We start from the raw sequence: 19,156 nt of genomic DNA on the forward strand, positions 1-19,156 counted from the left end.
TACAATAATATGCAAGGATTTTCTCTGTGAAGCCCCAACGGCGGATTTACCTAAGTCCAAATATAGACGCACAGAGCCCAATTTTTGTGTCTTTGCCACTTCATAGCATTTACAGACTTTCATAGCGGTCAGGACTCGACGTCTACGGAATAGTCATTGTATTGAAGACTGCCTGAATAGCAAAACTTTGTATCTCTATATGTATTTCAAGATTCAAATTTACTGTCAGCAACTGTTGTTGCAGCTACAGCAAAGATATGTATTATTTTTAATAGTTGATATTAGATGTAGACTAAACTAATATCTGAATACTTTGTCTACGAACCGCATCAGTTCCTCGCTCCTGTATCCACTAAAGAACAAAAAGCGTGCAAAGGAAGTTACAAGACGTGGAAACTGTACTCAGTAATAATTGGTATACATTACAAAGGTGATTACTATCTGCAGACTAAACAGACATCTAGGGCGTTATCGTCCAGTTCCGCTCTGTTTATGCTAGTGTTTCACAGACCAAAGTCTTCACAAAACCACATAAAATAAAATCGTTAGTGTCTGATACCTGCCAATAAAAGTGACAATCAGTTATGTTGATGTTGACGGGCGAACTGGTATTGTGCAGTGTCACGTTGCGAACACTTGCTCTTGCGGGTAACAAAGGCACAGTTTCGACCCACTATGGCAACACATTTCGAATGAGTACCTGATAACATGCGCCATTCAAAAGCAGCGCACGCCCTCTCTTCTCCACAGCCATATGGTTCGCTCACGTTATGGCTTGTCAAGTGACAGTGTGGATGTCATACCGTCATACAAACAGTGTACAGCGCCAGATTTGTAAACAAAACCTGAACTATTTTTTTCCAGCGTAAGTTTGTTTCGCACTAACACATTAGCAAATCCATTAAGTTTCGCTGCCACACGGTGATTACTGCTCACATTGGGCCTCTGTGAATAGCTGCACTTCAATTGTAAGCAACTGGCGCTTTCACATCCGTTCTATGCTTATTTTTGAAATGCTTTTAAGAACTGAAAGAAAGTTTCGTTGAAATGATAAGGTGCTTGCTCGACACTAAGGGAAGAAAACCTAGAAGCTTAATTTAGAATCAGCGTACTACTCATTAGAGACGAAGAACTTACTCAGATGGGTGAGAGCAACGGAACTGTCCTTTTTGCAGAAACCACTTTCACGTTTGTCCAGAAGCTATTGAGGGAAATAAAGAAAAACGTATATACAGGCGGCTGAATAACGTTGCTAAAAATATAAAAACATAATCTCAAACTATTAAATACTTAATCTCGTTCTCCCCTCCCCGCTGTGTCACTTACCGTCAGTTGGAGGATCCATTATCTACCGATTTGACTTGAGGCAATTTTTGGGATGAGTGTTGAAAGAAGGTCATAGCCGATCTCTTTCTGCGGTGAGAACTTGTGATTCGTGTTTACCAATGTCAACATTGATGTACCTAAATATATAACCTTCCCTCTCTCTCTTTCTTGGAGATATGTACCAAAAGGTAAGGAAGTCTGTCAATCAATTTTTTTTTTCAAACTTTCTTATGCTGTTATGCTGGAGGCGTATCGGGCCATATGCCATTCTCAAGGATACTGTCGATACAGTTGAAACGTCCCCTTAGAAAAATTAGTGAATTACTGTGCTGATAAACCTCTTACATTATTTGATTTTCCAACAGCTGAGCAAAACTGAACGTACTCAGACATTTCGCTCTTTACCTATTCTGGTCAACACTAAACTGACACACAATATTTTTAGCGCAACGCAATCTGACTTTCAATAATCCCTACAAAAGAATGGCCCTGACTAACATTAACCTATACCTTTCACAAATCATTTACCTCACAAAAATCTTCGTTACTCAAACTACTGCAATACAGCGAGCGCCAATACTGCCAGCTAAATAAAAGATTCAAACTACTGAAGGCACTAACTACTGATAGGCATAGTTAGGAAATGAAAGATTTTGATAGAGAACAAACAATATATTTACCTTAATAGTGTTCAAAAGTCATAATATCTGTATCAGTCCATGATATCCAATATTACAAATTTACTGTGTCTGTCCAGATCATCCGCTCTCAAAACTCCGCCATCTCACTTCCCCACATCCACCACTGCTGGCGGCTCACCTCCAACTGCGCAACGCTACGCGCTGTTAACAGCCAACTGCCCAACACTACAATAGCAAATTCCAACAATGCCACCCAGCCACAGACTGCACACAGCACAGCCAGTGATTTTCATACAGAGCAGTAGGTGGCGGTGGCGTTACCAATATAAGAACCTAAACAGCCCACTTACACAGTCTTCTGGCATCAACTGTGTGCAATCTTACAGAGCTTCCGGCGCTTTCTATTAGATCATTAACATACGCTACAAACAGTAGTGGTCCTATCACACTTCCTTGGGGTATTCAGAAAATTGCCTTTACATCTGTCAACTTTGTTCCGTTAAGTGCAACGTGTTGAGATGTGTCTGCAAACAAGTCGCAAATCTGGAGCGATACCCGCTAAGCACGTATTTTTTTCACTAAACAGCAGTGCACGAGAATGTGAAACGCCTTCCTGAAGTCGAATAACACGGCATCAAACCGAGATCCGTTGTCTACAGCGCTATGGATCTCATAGAGGAACAGAGCGCTCTGCGTTTCGCAAGATCTCTGTTTGCGGAATCCATTTTGATTTTGATGGAGAAGAGAACTTCATGATTATCGAGCTAAAAGGTGTTGCATGATTCTATAACAGACTGGCGTCAACGATAAAGGCCTATACTTATGGGCATATGTCCCACGGCCCTTTTGTAAACCGGAATGACCTGCACTGTTATCCAGTCGCTAGGTACCCTTCATTGCTCCAGCGATATGCGGTGAACTGCTGCTAATGAATAAGGGATTTTACGCAAGACCAAAACATATTGCGGTTTTGCGCAGATCGTGTGACAAAATTTTACTTTTAAAGTCACTGAACGCGTCTCATGGCTCTCTTTACGCCCATTTCCTTATTTCATACCTCGGATTTTCTGTGGAGTCGCGTGAAGTCCCAATAGCTGCAGCTCTCGGCATCCACACATTCTTCCTGGTGTGCCGTGCGTGGGACGAATTACACGACGCACTTATCCACGGAATTACTCGGAAGCGTTTACTGGCAGACTCGGGAAAATTCTCTATACTGCTATACATATGAAATCAGTCTAAACAGTAGGAGCCAGCTTTGCTTTGACTCGGTATACTTCTGACAACTCCAAAGTCAGTAAGTGCAGACCTGACGCTATCTAACTCCTTTCAGAAAGATTCCCAAATCTCACAACTGGAACGGTAAGTGCACGTTACTAGCTCTTCGTACATCGACTTCTGCTGGTTCTGAACTCTACCGGTAAAAATCTGCTCAAAAATCAACACTGGAATGTAGTTTAACGTCAGTGGGAAAATATTCGCACAAAAACAACACACTCAAATTTCCTCGGAAACAAGTGGAATTTATGAGCTTCACGTAAACCTCGTCAAGTCCGCTTCATTCACTGAGTACCACTTCTTAGTCTGGTCTACGACCACTAATCCTCCATTTCACAAATCACTAATACTCTGGAGCAGGATCTCCGCTACTGAGAGCCGTCGACTTTAATACCAAAGAGGACTGTCGATCGACTTCTGATACCGCGAACAACAAAGTACTCCGAGAAAAGTGTTTCAGTCAGGCGTTCCGGCCAGCCAGACACGGTAGCCGCATACAGTCAGTTATAATGGACATTTCTTACTCACGTTAATCTCTCAAAATGTTACTTTCTGCCGCGGTCTTTCCATAACTAATTTCAAATACGTGCTGGGAAACTCTTGCCGTCTTGGGAAGACCACTCGCCTTTGACCACATGCCACAGGTCTCCAGCACAACCCACTTAGTAGAATTAGAAACAGACTGGCGCATCGTAACTGTGATGGAGAAAGTCCAGTTTCCCCATTGACCACCATTTACCATAAATTAGCCCTGAAGAACACAATAACCACAGAACGAAGACACAGCCAAGGAATGATATTTATTTATTTATTTACTGGACTCGGGAAAGGCCCGTCCACCAAATGCAGTTATTTTACATAAGGAAAGACAGAGAACATTTGTCTGACTTCATTACAAAGTACGGCACGCAGTGTATGAGAAGCGGTCAAGAAGGTTCCGTTTGAACGTGTTGCTGCAGCGAATACGCAACCCTGTGCGACTCCGATGCGGGTATATAAGTACAGATATGTGCGCTACGGGTTAGTATAAATTTTTTGATTGTCCCTTATATTATATACTTACATCGGCAATGTATCACATTCATACATACGTACAAATATATGGCCTTACATAGAAGTTAAGTACCCAGAACTCATGGTCGGACGTAAATGTAAGTTGGCACACAATCACATAATCGGCGGGTATGTAAACGATACGAGTTGGTATTCTCTGTGAGAGGCAGAAAGGACAGCATACTGTTTTAGTGTTGTTTTTCTGTTAAAGCGATAAAAGTGGTCCAACTAAAACCTCCATATTTCTTTACGTACTACACGAATATGTAATAAAAAATAGGGGTTCCTATTTTAAAAAACGCAGTTGATATCCTTTTGACCTATGGCAGCGCCATCTAGTGGGCCAACCATAGCACCATCTGGTTTCCCCCTCCAAGTTAGAAAAGTTTCGTTCTTTGTAGTTTTTTCGTTTGACGCCTATTTCGTGAGATATTTGGCCCAGTCACGATCAATGGACCACCCTGTACACAAGAACCAAGAGGGAACAATAAGCGTGGAAGACCAAGAACAAAGTGCTCCGAATACAAAACGTGTATGACAGCGATGTAGTCTTTCGCCCCTGCTGTTGAGTCCATATAACGAAGAAGCAATGACGGAAGTAAAAGAAAGGTTCAAAACTGGGATTAAAATTCAGGGTGAAATGATGTTAAGATTCGTTGATGACATTGCTATCCAGAGTGAATTTGAAGAAGAATTACATTCTGAATGTAATGAACAGTCTAGTGAGTGCAGAACACGGATTGAGAGTCAACAGGAAAAAGACAAAAGTAATTAGAAGTAGTAGAAACGAGAACAGCGAGTAACTTTAATTGAAAATTTACGATCACGAGGGTGATAAAGTGAAGGAATTCTCCTACCCTGGAGGCAAAATAACCCACGGCAGACGAAGAAAGGAGGTCAAAGATGGCGTTTCTGGCCAAGAGAAGCTTACAGTTGTCAAACAGAGGCCTTAATGTGATTTATGATAATGTACCTTTGGAACACAACATTTTGTGGTAGTGCTCATAAACGATGGGAAAACCGGGACAAGAGAGAATTGAGGCGTTTGAGATGTGGTGTTACAACGGTGATTAAATTAAACTTTCAAGACGCTGTAGAAATACACGTAATACCACTGATCAGAACGACGTCAAATTTCAACGGAAATTTATCGGAGAAGGGGAAAACGTATGGCAGAGGAAAGAAAATAGTGTCAAAATTGATCAACAGATGGTGCTGTATGTATCAGAATACGTAAATGAAAACACCTGTCATGCGCACGACCCATTGAAGTTGGTATAAACACGCCGGGTACACGGCTTTTCCTCCTTTCCCGTGTGTGACGTTGGCCATGACTGTCTCAACGCAGGATTGCGCTCTGCCTGTGAAGCTGTATTACAAGAATGATGACTGCACACACGTCGCTCTGCACAAGTTCCGTACAATGAATGGTTTGAAAAAATGGCGTTGGACGGATGACTACCGTGGGTCAGGAGAAAATGATTCGGAAATCCGAAAATACGGGTTCTTTTCGTGTGCAACCTGGTAGAGGGAGGAAACGAACTGATTCGACGTCAGTAGAAGCGGTGGTCACAGCAATGCAGGCGGAGACGAGTGATGGTGCGCAAACGTGTAGTGCACGGAGAATTGGTCGAACATTGGACATACCCGTGAGCACGGAGGGTAAAATCCTATGAAACATCATTCTTTGCTATCCATTCAAAATTACCCACGTGCACGAGTTGCTTCCTGTTGATCTGCCAGCAAGAGAGACCGTTGCTTTAAAATTTCTTGCTCGCATGGAAGTGGACAATAATTAGCCGTGGAAGATTTTATGGACAGACGAAGCCCACTACCATTTGACAGGATTTATCAATACACAAAGTTGTCGAATATGGACAACGGAAAATTCACATGCAAATCAACTAGCAGCACTTCATCCTGAAGAGGTCACTGTATGTTGCGGGTTTACGGAATCATTTATCATAGGGCCATATTTTTTTTGAAGAGACAGGTGCTTCTGGTCTCTATCCAACGGCGTGGATGTGTGGATGGGAGCATTTTTATGCAAGATGGCGCACATCCGCTCATTGCAAATCCAGCTAAGCAGTTGCTGAAGCGTCATTTGGGAAATGCTAGAATTATGAGCCACCATTTCCCTACATCCTGGCCGTCTCGATCACCCAATCTTCTGGCTGTGGAGCTATCTGAAAGATGTTGTGTTCAGTGCTCCGATTGAAAATTTAGCTGCATTGAAGGCACGTATGGCGCAACGATTTTTCAACGTGAGTTCGGAAACACTTCGGTCAGTTGTGAAACATGCTATTTCTCGATTTCGACTTGTTACAGAAAACGGTGGGCAGCATATTGAACAGATGTCAAGATGGTATTGAAAGGTGGCTACACTGAGCCACTGCGCCAGAGATTGCGCCAAAGAGTACTATTAAGCCACCTCCACAGTGCTTGTTGAGAGCTCGTAGAGAGTGCCTGTTAAGAACTCGTAGTAGTCAGTGCTTGTCGAGAGCTCGTAGCAGTCAGTGCCTGTTAAGAACTCGTAGAAGTCAGTGCGTGGGCAGAGCTCGTAGAAGACAGTTCGTGTTGAGATATGCTAGTGGGCAAGGCTTGTCGAGATGTTGTAGTAAGGAGTGTTTGTTCCATGTTTTATCCAGTTATTTGATGGGAGAGATAGCAGATGTTATTGTAATGATCAGGGTGCATTTCGTCAATATATATGAAGGTAAAATATTGCGTGTTTTTTCATTATTTCCATGTTTTAAATAATGCGTTATTACAGGTTCAGTCAACAAAGCATCTGGCTTGTGTTCTTGTATTAGAGTGTAATTCTGGTTTTCTTGAGTAATTATGGTATTTTTATTTCCTTTAGTTACTTCAGTATAAATGGTATTTAAAATTTCTTGTCTTGTTGAAGAAGAACCGTGCCAGATGTGCGTTGAGTCATACTACCACATACAGAACAGCTACACTTGTGCTTGTTGGTTTCGTAGATTTTATAGTTGCTGGGGACTTAATTAATTAACTGTGTTTACGAAAATTTTCTTTCCTTGTTTGTTGCAGTCAGATTGCGTAATAATACTAGTCAGGGCCAACCGATTACGAGACACAGCGTAATCGGACACACAGCTACAAAAAATCTAAAAATATTTTCAATCATATTTAATTAAGCCCCCATGCACGTGGCGACCGCTGCTTCGGATCGTCCCTTGGATTCTTCTGATTGTGAAAATAGTAGACGGTAGTATTGTTGTAGTAATTTGTAGTTAGTAATTGTAGTCTATTTTGCATGTGTAGATTTGGTAATTGTCATTCTTCTAATGGTATTTTTTCTCAGAATTTGATTCGTTGTCTTGTTTACGCGTTTGACAATCTAGTGTAATTATGTCAATTGTTTGTTAATCGTGTTTGAGGGAAACATTTCATGTGAATGGTATTGTTGGAGATAAGGAGGCATTGTGCGTAATTTTCGAACAGTGACGAATTTTTTATGTTTTGTAAATGATTACGCGGTCAATGAAACAGGCAAAAATGATGAATAGTGAGAATGACGAAATTGTTAACATGGCGAACTCGCCAACACAGGAGAACAGTGTGATGAATAATGAAGGGGAAAACAATGTAATAAGTCGGGAAAATAGTCCGGAACCAGTTCAAAATTTTTCACAATCGAAAAATTCTCAGACTGCGGGGTTAACGACAGAAGAAATGGAGCAGTTAATGAGTGCAATATTAAATTTGGGATCACAAATAGGAACAATCAGAACTGAGATGAAAGCAATGACAACACGGTAATGCCTACAAATAGGATCTGAATTAAAAACAGTGGCAACACGTTTAGATTCACGAATAGGGACATGTTTCAAAAATATGAAAGACGAATCAAATAAAGAGATTAGAGAAGAAGTACAACCGATTTTGAAGGCTCACAATAATAGCTTAATTTCAACAGAAATCAGACAAGAGGAACAGGGCAGAGAACAGGAAGAAAAAGATCGCGTGATAGTACAAAAATTTTCAGAGTTAAATTTACAACGTGCACACGATAAGAAAGAAATATTTGAGAGAATCGAGGAATCCGTACCAAATTACAGATTAAATAACCTAACACAACAGTATGAACAGTTAACTAATAAATGTGTTAATACTGAAACCCGAGTCGCGACACTTACGGAAGACGTAAATAAACAGAAAGAACAAATAGGTGATTTATCGGAAAGAGTTGAGGAGATTTCAGACAAATTGACAAATCTTAGTTTAAATGGGGACAGAGATTCAGATGATACAGCACCATTGCCATTTGCAGAAACCGAAGAGTACCAGAACATAAATAAACATGTTGAAAATCAGGGAAAATTTAATGAACGCGTGAAAAGGGAATTTGAGGCTTTAAAAAAGCAAGTCAAACAGATTGAGGGCGAAATCGTAGGAAAAGACGGCAAAAGAAATTTAGAATCACAGATAGCAGAGGGGTTTGAAGAAAATAATTTGTTTCATTTACGGGATGCGACAAGAGAGCGCCAGGCGCGCGAACTTGACAATAATCGACATTGGGATTGGGACAGACGCGGTAGGTCTTTGTCGCCACGAGGCGAAAACATTGACTATAAACACTTTTTGACTGTTCGGAAATTTAAGATCTTCCGCAATTCTAAGAATGACATACATCCATGTGCATGGTTAGATCAATTTACGTACGTACTTCCACCAAATTGGCCACTAAGTCACAAACTAGAAATAATGTGCAGCTATTAAGGTCCTCAGGGGATTCACTACACTAAGTGAATATGTGCCGTAGCGAGCATAGGGCCCCGAGCTGTAGTGGTGCTATTTCTCTTTTAGTTTTCTGTACCGCTGCCTACTCTTTTACTATTCTTTGCGTCTGTCAAAACAACTCTTCGACTATCAATCTATCTAGTGAGTAAGTAAACAATAACCGGATATGACTGTTTTACCCAAAAGTGACTTTGGAATTTACCGTTTGGACTTACTATATTTTCTGCAGCATTGATTTGTAGTTTAAACGAAATTTTACCTGTTTATCTTCGTGACAATAGTACTTCATATGTCGACGATATTCTTATTGCTAAACGTTCTTGGAGTGAGCACAACAAAATTTTGGATTCATTATTACGTATTTTTGCACGAGTTGAGATTACAGTAAACTTAGAAAAATCTGAATTTGGTCGTTCTCAGGTGAAATTTCTCGGTATTCTTCCTGATCCAAAAAAAATTAAACGGTATTCGTAATTATGCTGTTCCTACCACAAAACGAGAGGTTCGTAGTTTCCAAAATTTTTGTGGAATGATATACTTTTGAAAAAATTTTGTAGAATGACATACTTGTGAGAAACTAACAGCTACACGTAAACATGCGGAGAGTACAAGGATACCGCACTGTGTTTTGGCGGCGGCACATACTCAAAGCAACAGTCAAGTCTGCGCGCCGCACAAAGCAGTCGTTGACCGCGAACAATTGCTTCCTACGTCACGCGCCTACAGCTGATCGAGCGCTCAGTGCGAATGCACTGACAGCCGTAAACAAATACACAGTTTAATTTCTCCGATTAAATTCAGTATAAAGCTATAGTGACTTGATGAATTCTGTTATTAACATTCAGTATTTTTCAGGATACGGTTCTATAAAACATTTAAGAACTTCAGGTAAATTCTGTGCGTGTCCGATGTTAAGACGACTTGCTATCGAGAAATTTTCAGGAAGAATGTAATTTCCAAGAAGAAACTAATAAACTAAAAAGGGTAACTATTAATTGAGCTCATTTTTCAGGTAACATATTTCCACTTAGGTACGTACTTTAGACGTAATTTGCTGCTCGCAATTACGTGATTCATACTTTGTGCTAAATTTCATGTTCTATGAATTTACTTGTGAAGCGACGTGCTTGCGTACGTTAACTGATTTTGACAATGATTATTAATGAACTGGGTTGTAACTTGTATATATTCTGCATCGCTTGGCTGCACTGCTTTTTCACTGATGTCATGTTCTTCTGTTATGTGTCTGCTGTGCTTATTTATTTAAATTATAATTGTAACCTGATTTATTGTGCTGATGTGTTTAGGTATGTAAGTTATATTTTGTGATTTATCTGCTTGGGCCTTCATGTTTACTTATTAAGATTGCATGTGAACACTTGTTTGCTTATGCTGATATGATGCTAATGACATGTTTACTGCTTTACGTATGGATTGCATATTTATACATATCTGTTGTTGTCATAACTACTCTTTAATTTGGTATATAGAAATGCTGATATACTGTGTACAAACAGAGAGTTTAGGTCACACTATTGGATTAATTATAGATTGTTCGCTTGGCAGAGCCTCGTTGTAGGATTTGTGCTGCATCCACTTTTTGACATTCTGTTCACTACTGGTATATTTACTCGCTATTGCTTGTTTTGCTTACGCTCAGTGCTTTATATTTTTAAGACAAGAAAATGAACTGCTATAATTCGACGAACGACATTGGTACAAAGAACTTCGTTGAAGTCACATGAGCTGAGGTTTTATGGAAGCTGTATAAATTTATGCTAATAGGAAGGAGGCTAACGACATGACATACCAAAAATAGGTTTAGACCATTGACAATTATTACACTGCATTTTTCGTGAGCAATTGAAATAGGAAGTGACACTTGTATCAATACAAGAAATAGTCCACATGTTTGCTTCTGCCATAATTCTTGAAGTGGTGTACACACTGTGAAATATTATGATCATTCACACTCCGTAATTGTACTTAATTACTGAGAGTTATTCGAACTAAGTCTGTTAGAGGTCATGTATGCATTTCTTTTGTTTATAATTCATAATGAGTAGAAGATTGGGCTCAGATGGATTACACAGAGGTTGTGTGTTGACAATGTGTCTTCGGATTGTATGGGATGATGAGGTTTGCATTAGGATTTTATCTGTACTTGTTCGAGGAGACTGACTATAGGAAAGAGTTGTGTTGGAAGTGAGATGATATTGGCAATAAGGTTCATATTTATCGACGTATTAAAGAGGTATTAGTGAGGTATAGAGATTATATGAAGTTGATGATTATTGGAGTTTTTGTAGACAAGAGGTAAGGTATGATAAGAGTTATATGTATCGGCGTAAGAAGTATTAGTGAAGTATTGAGATTATGTGATGCTGGTGATTATTGGAGTTTTGGTGTATAAGAGATAAAGTAAGTGAGGAGCATTTTTTTTTTTTTGTTGGTCTTAATGGAACAAGGAGGATGAAGATAGCAGACTAGAACACTAAAGTAGAAGGAAGATAGTCTATGCACACACTTTGTTAAATCACTAAGCAGTATATACTTTTTCTTTTTTTTTTGAAGAGAGGAAGTATTTGCATATCTTGGCTCACTGACAGTTGTTCAACAACAGTACATTTGATCTGGCTTGGCAAACATTGGTCTTGACATGATGACTATGACGTTGACTTAACTATTATTGACTGTGATACATTGCTGCCATTACTACTTGATACACATGATGCACATCAGATTTTGACAGAATTGCATTCACACAGTTAACACTATTCAATTACACAGTAGTACTTAATGTGGATGAAAGATGAATGAGTATGTTTTGTGTGTTTTCCTTTCCTAATCCAACCCACCTATCTCGTAAATATTATTTTATTTGTTTCTTGTGGCTTGCACTGACACCCATAAATATTATAGGTTTACTGATATTTGAGTATTTGTAATAGTTAATATGACAATTATCTGACATCTTTTGTGTGTTTATTAGAATGTTTAGTGTAAGAGCATTGTAAAAGCATTTGTATGTGTTTTCAAACTATTGTTCATGCCTGAACTGTCAGATTAGTGAAGGTGAATATTATGGACTGTTACCTGCACTTTTCAACGTAATGTGTGACACTTAGGAATGTTTAATTTCTGCTGATGAACTGAGTGATCAGTGATAGTGAATATTATGGACTGTTACTTGTACCTTTTGTAAATGATTGGTGCCACTAGGACATGTTTAATTTCTGCTGATGAACTGAGTGATCAGTGATAGTGAATATTATGGACTGTTACTTGTACCTTTTGTACATGATTGGTGCCACTAGGACATGTTTAATTTCTGCTGATGAACTGTGTGATCAGTGATAGTGAATATCATGGACTGCTCTCTGCACCAGCTCAGTATTGCTGGGTGCCACTAATGGAACTACTTCTACTGAAATGATGTCACTTGTCGGTGTCTGCACCTGCTCTCAACATTGCTGGGTGCAACTGATGGACTGTTTCTACTGAAAAGATGTCACCTGTTGGTGTCTTTTTTTTTTTTTTTTGTATAAACTAATCATTGAAAGCATTTTATGTGAACATTTGTATAAACTGATTTTTTTGTGTATTGTGTAAACTATTATGTAAAGCCACATGTATGAAAAAAATTTGTATTGCTTACTGTATTTCATATATTAGGTTATTGAAAGGTCAGTGCAAAGCCAAAATTTTAACTAATTATGTGATATTTAGGTATTAAGCCAAAATTTTAACTAATTATGTGATATTTAGGTATTAATATTATCTTTTATTTTTGTCTGTATTTTTCTGGACGAATTTGTTGGTATTTTCACCACCAATGCTGGCAAAAATACCATCAAATTCTGGCCTGTGGAGGAGGGGCATATGAAAGGTGGCTACACTGAGCCACTGCGCCAGAGATTGCGCCAAAGAGTACTCTTAAGCCGCCTCCACAGTGCTTGTTGAGAGCTCGTAGAAGTGAGTGCTTGTTGAGAGCTCGTAGTTGTCAGTGCGTGGGCAGAGCTCGTAGAAAACAGTCTGTGTTGAGATGTGCTAGTGGGGACTGCTTGTCGTGAAGTCGGAGTGAGATGTGATAGTGGAGAGTGTTGTTCCATGTTTTATGCAGTTATTTGATGGGAGAGACACCAGATGCTATTCTAATGAAGATATTGTAACGAGCAGAGTGCTTTTTGTCAATATATATGAAGGTAAAATATTGTGTGTTTTTTCATTATTTCCATGTTTTAAATAATGCGTTATTACAGGTTCAGTCAACAAAGCATCTGGCTTGTGTTCTTGTATTAGAGTGTAATTCTGGTTTTCTTGAGTAATTATGGTATTTTTATTTCCTTTAGTTACTTCAGTATAAATGGTATTTAAAATTTCTTGTCTTGTTGAAGAAGAACCGTGCCAGATGTGCGTTGAGTCATACTACCACACACAGAACAGCTACACTTGTGCTTGTTGGCTTCGTAGATTTTATGGTTGCTGGGGACTTAATTAATTAATTGTGTTAACGAAAATTTTCATTTCATTCTTTGTTGTTGTTCTAAGCAGTCAGATTGCGTAATAATAATAGTCAGGGCCAACCGATTACGAAATAGCGTAATCGGACAGACAGCTACTAAAAATTTAAAAATATTTTCAATCATATTTAATTAAGCCCCCATGCAGTATCTGTTTTGGTATTTTTGATAAACGTCAAGGGGGACAGTTAAAAAATTGTGCCCCGACCGGGCCTCGAAGCCGGGATCTCCTGCTTACACGGCAGACGCTCTATCCGTCTGAGCCACCGAGGGCACAGAGGGATAGTGTGACTGCAGGGATCTATCCCTGGCACGCTGCCCATGAGACCCACATTCCCAACGTAATGTCCACACATTACATTCGTAGTGACCCCGCCCATTACAGTCATCTTACCGAGTCCCATAACCGTTCGGGAAATGCGTGTGCATCCGGCATAGAAGAAAGAACAGATAGCATCTTCACATAGTTAAGGCTAACCGGTCATTGACCTTCTTCTTCTGTGCTGGATACACATGCGTTGCCCGAACTCTTACGGGACTCGGTAAGATTGTCTGCCGCGAGTAATGAGCGTTGTGGCAGGGGCACTACGAATGTAGTGTGTGCACATTAAGTTGGAAATGTGGGTCTCGCGCGCAACATGCAAGGGATAAATCTCTGCAGTCGCACTATCCTCTGTGCCCTAGGTGGCTCAGAAGGATAGACCGTCTGCCTTGTAAGAAAGAGATCCCGGCTTCGAGTCCCGGTTGGGGCACACATTTTCAACTGTCCCCGTTGATGTATATCAACGCATGTCGACAGCTTAGGGTCTTGATTCAATTAGCATATTGAACATGTTTTGCGCCAACCATACGGAAATTAATAATTCGATTTGACACTGATTGTTGCTTTATATGCGGTTTTTTGCTCAGGATAATTAAAAACCGATGTGATTAATACTTTTTATGCGGTTTTTAGCCTCCGGACAGTTAGAAACCGATTTTTCCCATCCGATGTGATATGATCTTGCCGTGGTGGATAGGCTCACGTAACTAACAGTATCACTCCTATACACCCATGCACACTGAGTAATACAGTTTGTTTAACGTCAAACTTACACCTTAAGCATTACTGTATGATTCATTTGTGATTTACAGTCGACCACTATTGAATTATGATGCTTACAGCACCATCTATTGCTACATTTTGTAGCTATTAATTTTTCTTCTACCACACGTTTTCCCCCTTCTCCAACAATATTCCGTTGCAATTTGACGCCCACCGGTGTGGCCGAGCGGTTCTAGGCGCTTCAGTCAGGCACTGCGCGACCGCTACGGTCGCAGGTTCGAATCCTGCCTCGGGCATGGATGTGTGTGATGTCCTTAGGTTAGTTAGGTTTAAGTAGTTCTAAGTTCTAGGGGACTGATGACCTCTGATGTTAAGTCCCATAGTGCTCAGAACCATTTGAACCATTTTGCAATTTGTTGTCATTCTGACCAGTGGTGGTATTTCTACAGCGGTTTGAAAGTTTAACTATAATCACCCTGTATATTGAAAACTGGATGGACTGATAAGATAAGGAATACGAAATTTCTCTGCATAGTTAGGGATACAGGAACATATGGAAAACACGGACAAGAGGAAGAGACAGGACAACAGGACACGTGTTAAGACAGCAGGGTCCAGACTCCATCGTACTAGAGGGAGCTGGAGAGTGTAAAAAGTAAAGGGGAAGACTAATAATAATAATGTTGTGTGGCTAGGGCCTCCCGTCGGGTAGACCGTTCGCCTGGTGCAGATCATTCGAGTTGACGCCATTTCGGCGACCTGCGCGTCGATGGGGATGAAATGGTGATGATGATTAGGACAACACAACACCCAGTCCCTGAGCAGAGAAAATCTCCGACCCAGTCGGGAATCGAACGCAGGCCCTTTGAATTGACAGTCTGTCACGCTGACCACTTTTTTTCCTGCTCTTTTTTTCTTTTTCTTTTTTTTTTTAACTCTATCCACTGAACTTTTTTTTCTAATGTCAGACTTAGAACCTTTGCTGACATACATGTTACCACTCAGCTACCGGGAGCGGACAAGGGAAGGACTGAGACTGGAATACATGAAGCAAATAATTGAGAAGGTAAGGTGTATGTACCACTCTGATACGAATATGTTAGCACAGGAGAGGAATTAATGCCAAACCCGTAGAACCAACTGCAAGACTGATGAACGCCCCTCTCCCTCCCCCAAATAAAAAGTTATTGAGTTCTTCTCTGCACTATAACACTCAGTGTACGAAAGTAGCAACAGAGGCCCGACGATCTAAAGGAAGCTGTCCCAGTCTTGCATTAAAAGGAAACGTCGGTGAACGGTTGGCAACAGTGAGAGTCCTTGAAAAACCAATTGCTCAGTTTGGGGTAAAAAAAAAAAGCCAGCTGGCAACGCCCTGGTTGGTGGCTCACGTACACGCCTGCTGGAGGAGGCCCCAGGGGCGTGAGGTCACACGCAAGTGCGTGCGGGCGGGTCCGGTCCGGTCGACGGAAGGACGCGCCAGCCGGCAACTTTCACGGGCAGCCGGCCCTCCTATATATACGCAGGCCGGCGCCGAATCGGCACAGTTCAGCTGTAGCGCCGCGCATCCCGCACCCACAGCAGCATGAAGGTCCTGGTGAGTGGTCTCCACACCTGCTGCGGCAGCGTCGGTAGGCGCTCGTGCTGGGAGCCGGTTTTCGCGTTCGTTAACGGCTTCGTCTTGAACGAACGTTTCGTAGTACTGGATTCTTGTAAGGAAGGAGTTACGCCGGCGACTCCTGACAAGCTCCTAGAACAACGCTGGAAGATGGGGTGTTGGAAACACCGTGAAATTTTGGTTGAAGACATAATAGTTTATCAGCTGACATCGCGAGGTTTCATCGTGGAGATAAACATCTAGTAACATAATACTTCAGGCTAATGCCAACGAAATTAAGTTTTTCACAATGCATAACATCTGTTAGAGAATATATATACTAAGATGGTATCTGTTCTTTCGGTGATGTCCGAAAGAACAGATACCATCTTAATATATATATATAGTTAAGGTTCACCGGCCACTTGACCATCTTCTTCTTCTGTGCGAATGCACAAACAGTGCCCGAACTATTACGGGAATCGGCAACGCGCCGCGAGTAATGAGTATAATGGGTGGGGGGCACTACGAATGTAGTGCGGGACAATACGTTGAGAATGTGGGTTTCGCGGGAGGCGTGCCAGAGATAGATCCCTGCAGTCGCGCTATCCTCTGTGTCCTCGGTGGCTCAGATGGACAACGGTAGCTCAGCGTGTTCGGTCAGAGGACCGCGTGCTCTCTGTAACAAAAAAAAAAACTGAGTCAAGGAATCAAGGATCAACTTGAACGGATGTCTCGTGACGTCCGCCCAGACCAAACGCAACGAACTACATCAAAAAAAAAAAAAAAAAAAAAAAAAAAAAAAAAAAAAAAAAAAAAAAAAAAAAAAAAAAAGATGGATAGAGCGTCTGCCGTGTGAGTAGGAGATCCCGGGTTCGAGTCCCGGTCGGGGCACACATATTCATCTGTCCCCGTTGACGTATGTCAACGCCTGTAAGCAGCTAAGGGTGTTCAATTCATTGTAATCTGTTAAAGAAGTTAGTCGTTCTCTTCCGTTTTGTCGATGTTATATGTGAGATGTGTCCGATCTCGTTCTCTGTCCAGTGTCATTTTATCATTCAGTGTGTTGTAAGAAGATACAAGATGGCAGCTCGATATTTAAACAACGTGAGACCAGTCTGCTTTTCCGTTATTAATGATTTTTGTTCCCTGTACGTGCCATTATAGAACGGCCGAAGTAGCTGCTGAAATGGATTACACTGCTTAATTACTTTCGTCTCATTCTTTTTCGTTTTTGTCCGCCTTGCTTACTGTGGTCAGTGTGTCCTGTGTATAACTCTAACGGATTCTGATTTCAGTTACGATCTTCTGCCAAGATACTAGTTCAACAGTGAGTATAAAAAAGTAGGAAGAATTTCAGGCTCATGTCACACGTTATTTGCTGGAAGGAACCTCCAGTGATCTGTTGATAATTGAAAGGTGGTAAGATTACAGTTTCATGATGTTTCCAAAGAATGTGTGATATTTTCGCTTAGCTGTCTGTCGAATTGTTCCAGAAAATATTATAGAAAATATGACTACTTTTCATAATTGTTATTCCATTGCTATTACTATATCAAACTACTCCAACTCTTGTACATGAGAAGTGCGATGACACCAACACTTATGTCATTGTACTATAGATTATATTGCTTAGATAGCATTAGGGTAGCGCAGTATGTCTTATCAACATCAAATTGTATTACATTGTGCTGTTCAACAGCAATTGTTTAAGTTGAGCATTCTGCTTATCTTTCAAAAGTGAGCTAGTTATCTAGATTATTTACACGCATAATTCCAGATTTGGAATTCACCGCCAGAAGTGCTGCATCGGTCCTTACACATGGGAAGAGGGGAGAAGTTGCTAAAATGTAGTAGCCAGGGCTGACTGACACCTATTGTATGTGGTCTGCAGGTTTTCAGTATACGCTTGAGTCACCAGCATGGTCCCACAACACGGCAACAGCATATGTTCGTCTGAGAACTAGTAGAGGATAAAAGAAATGTAGCCCAAAAATGTTAACACCTAGAGGCATTTAGCTTGAAAATTAAGACATAAAAGTAGATAGAAAAGGGAAAATAAAGGTCTATAACAAATATAGTTTATTAAAGGCACAACAGAGATGACTGCAATGTGTGGAACAGGGTTTCCTTTAACACTTGAGTTATTCATATGAAATTCTTAATGAGTTCGACAGTGTCTTCAAAACTCAGTGGAAAGAAAGAGTGAAATCTCAACGTTTGCAGGTCGTCCTGAGCGCCATCATGGCCGTGGCCCTCGCTAAGCCCGGCTACCTGGGAGCAGCTCGCGCCATCGCCGCCGCCCCCGCTATCGCCGCAGCCCCCGCTCTGGCCTACGGTGCTGCTCCTGCGCTGGCCTACAGCGCTGCCCCCGCCGTGGTCGCCGCCCCCATCCACGCCGGATACGCGGCCTATGGCCCTGCCAACATCGTGCTAGGAGCCGACGGCGTCCCCCTGGACACCCCTGAGGTGGCCGCCTCCAAGGCAGCCCACCTGAACGCCGTGGCTGAGACGCGCGCTCGTGACGCCATCGTCAACAGCGCCGCCATCGTTGCCGCCGCCCCCGCTATCTCCGCCCCCGCCATCGCCGCCGCCGCCCCCGCTGTCATCGACGCCAGGACCATTGCCGCCCACGCCATCGCCGCCCCGGCCCTCCGCTATGCTGCCGCCCCCGCCGTGGCCTACTCCGCCGTCCACCCTGGGTACGCCGCGTACGGGCCTGCCAACATTGTGATCGGCCCCAATGGCGTGCCTCTGGACACCCCTGAGGTTGCTGCTGGCAAGGTGGCCGACGCCGTCGCCCACCTGGAGGCTAAGGCCCGCAACGGTCTGATCCTCTGAACTGTCCTGCTCTGAAGAGTTCTTGCAGAACATTTCAGAACTGTACAAACATTCGTGCTGTAAATAAAACATGTACATTACAGAGAAA

At 41.6% G+C, this 19,156-nt stretch overlaps 1 protein-coding gene across 1 annotated transcript; it reads left to right on the forward strand.

Moving 5' to 3' along the window:
• Nucleotides 1–16,102: 16,102 nt before the first annotated feature.
• On the forward strand, nucleotides 16,103–19,156 carry LOC124605618 (cuticle protein 18.7-like). The gene is made up of 2 exons (XM_047137428.1): nucleotides 16,103–16,227; nucleotides 18,454–19,156. Exons 1-2 carry the CDS (start codon nucleotides 16,216–16,218, stop codon nucleotides 19,066–19,068), a joined length of 627 nt encoding a protein of 208 aa, XP_046993384.1. The 5' UTR covers nucleotides 16,103–16,215; the 3' UTR covers nucleotides 19,069–19,156.

Source organism: Schistocerca americana, chromosome 3 (genome assembly GCF_021461395.2).
Source record: "Schistocerca americana isolate TAMUIC-IGC-003095 chromosome 3, iqSchAmer2.1, whole genome shotgun sequence".
Classification (NCBI taxonomy): Eukaryota; Metazoa; Arthropoda; class Insecta; order Orthoptera; family Acrididae; genus Schistocerca; species Schistocerca americana.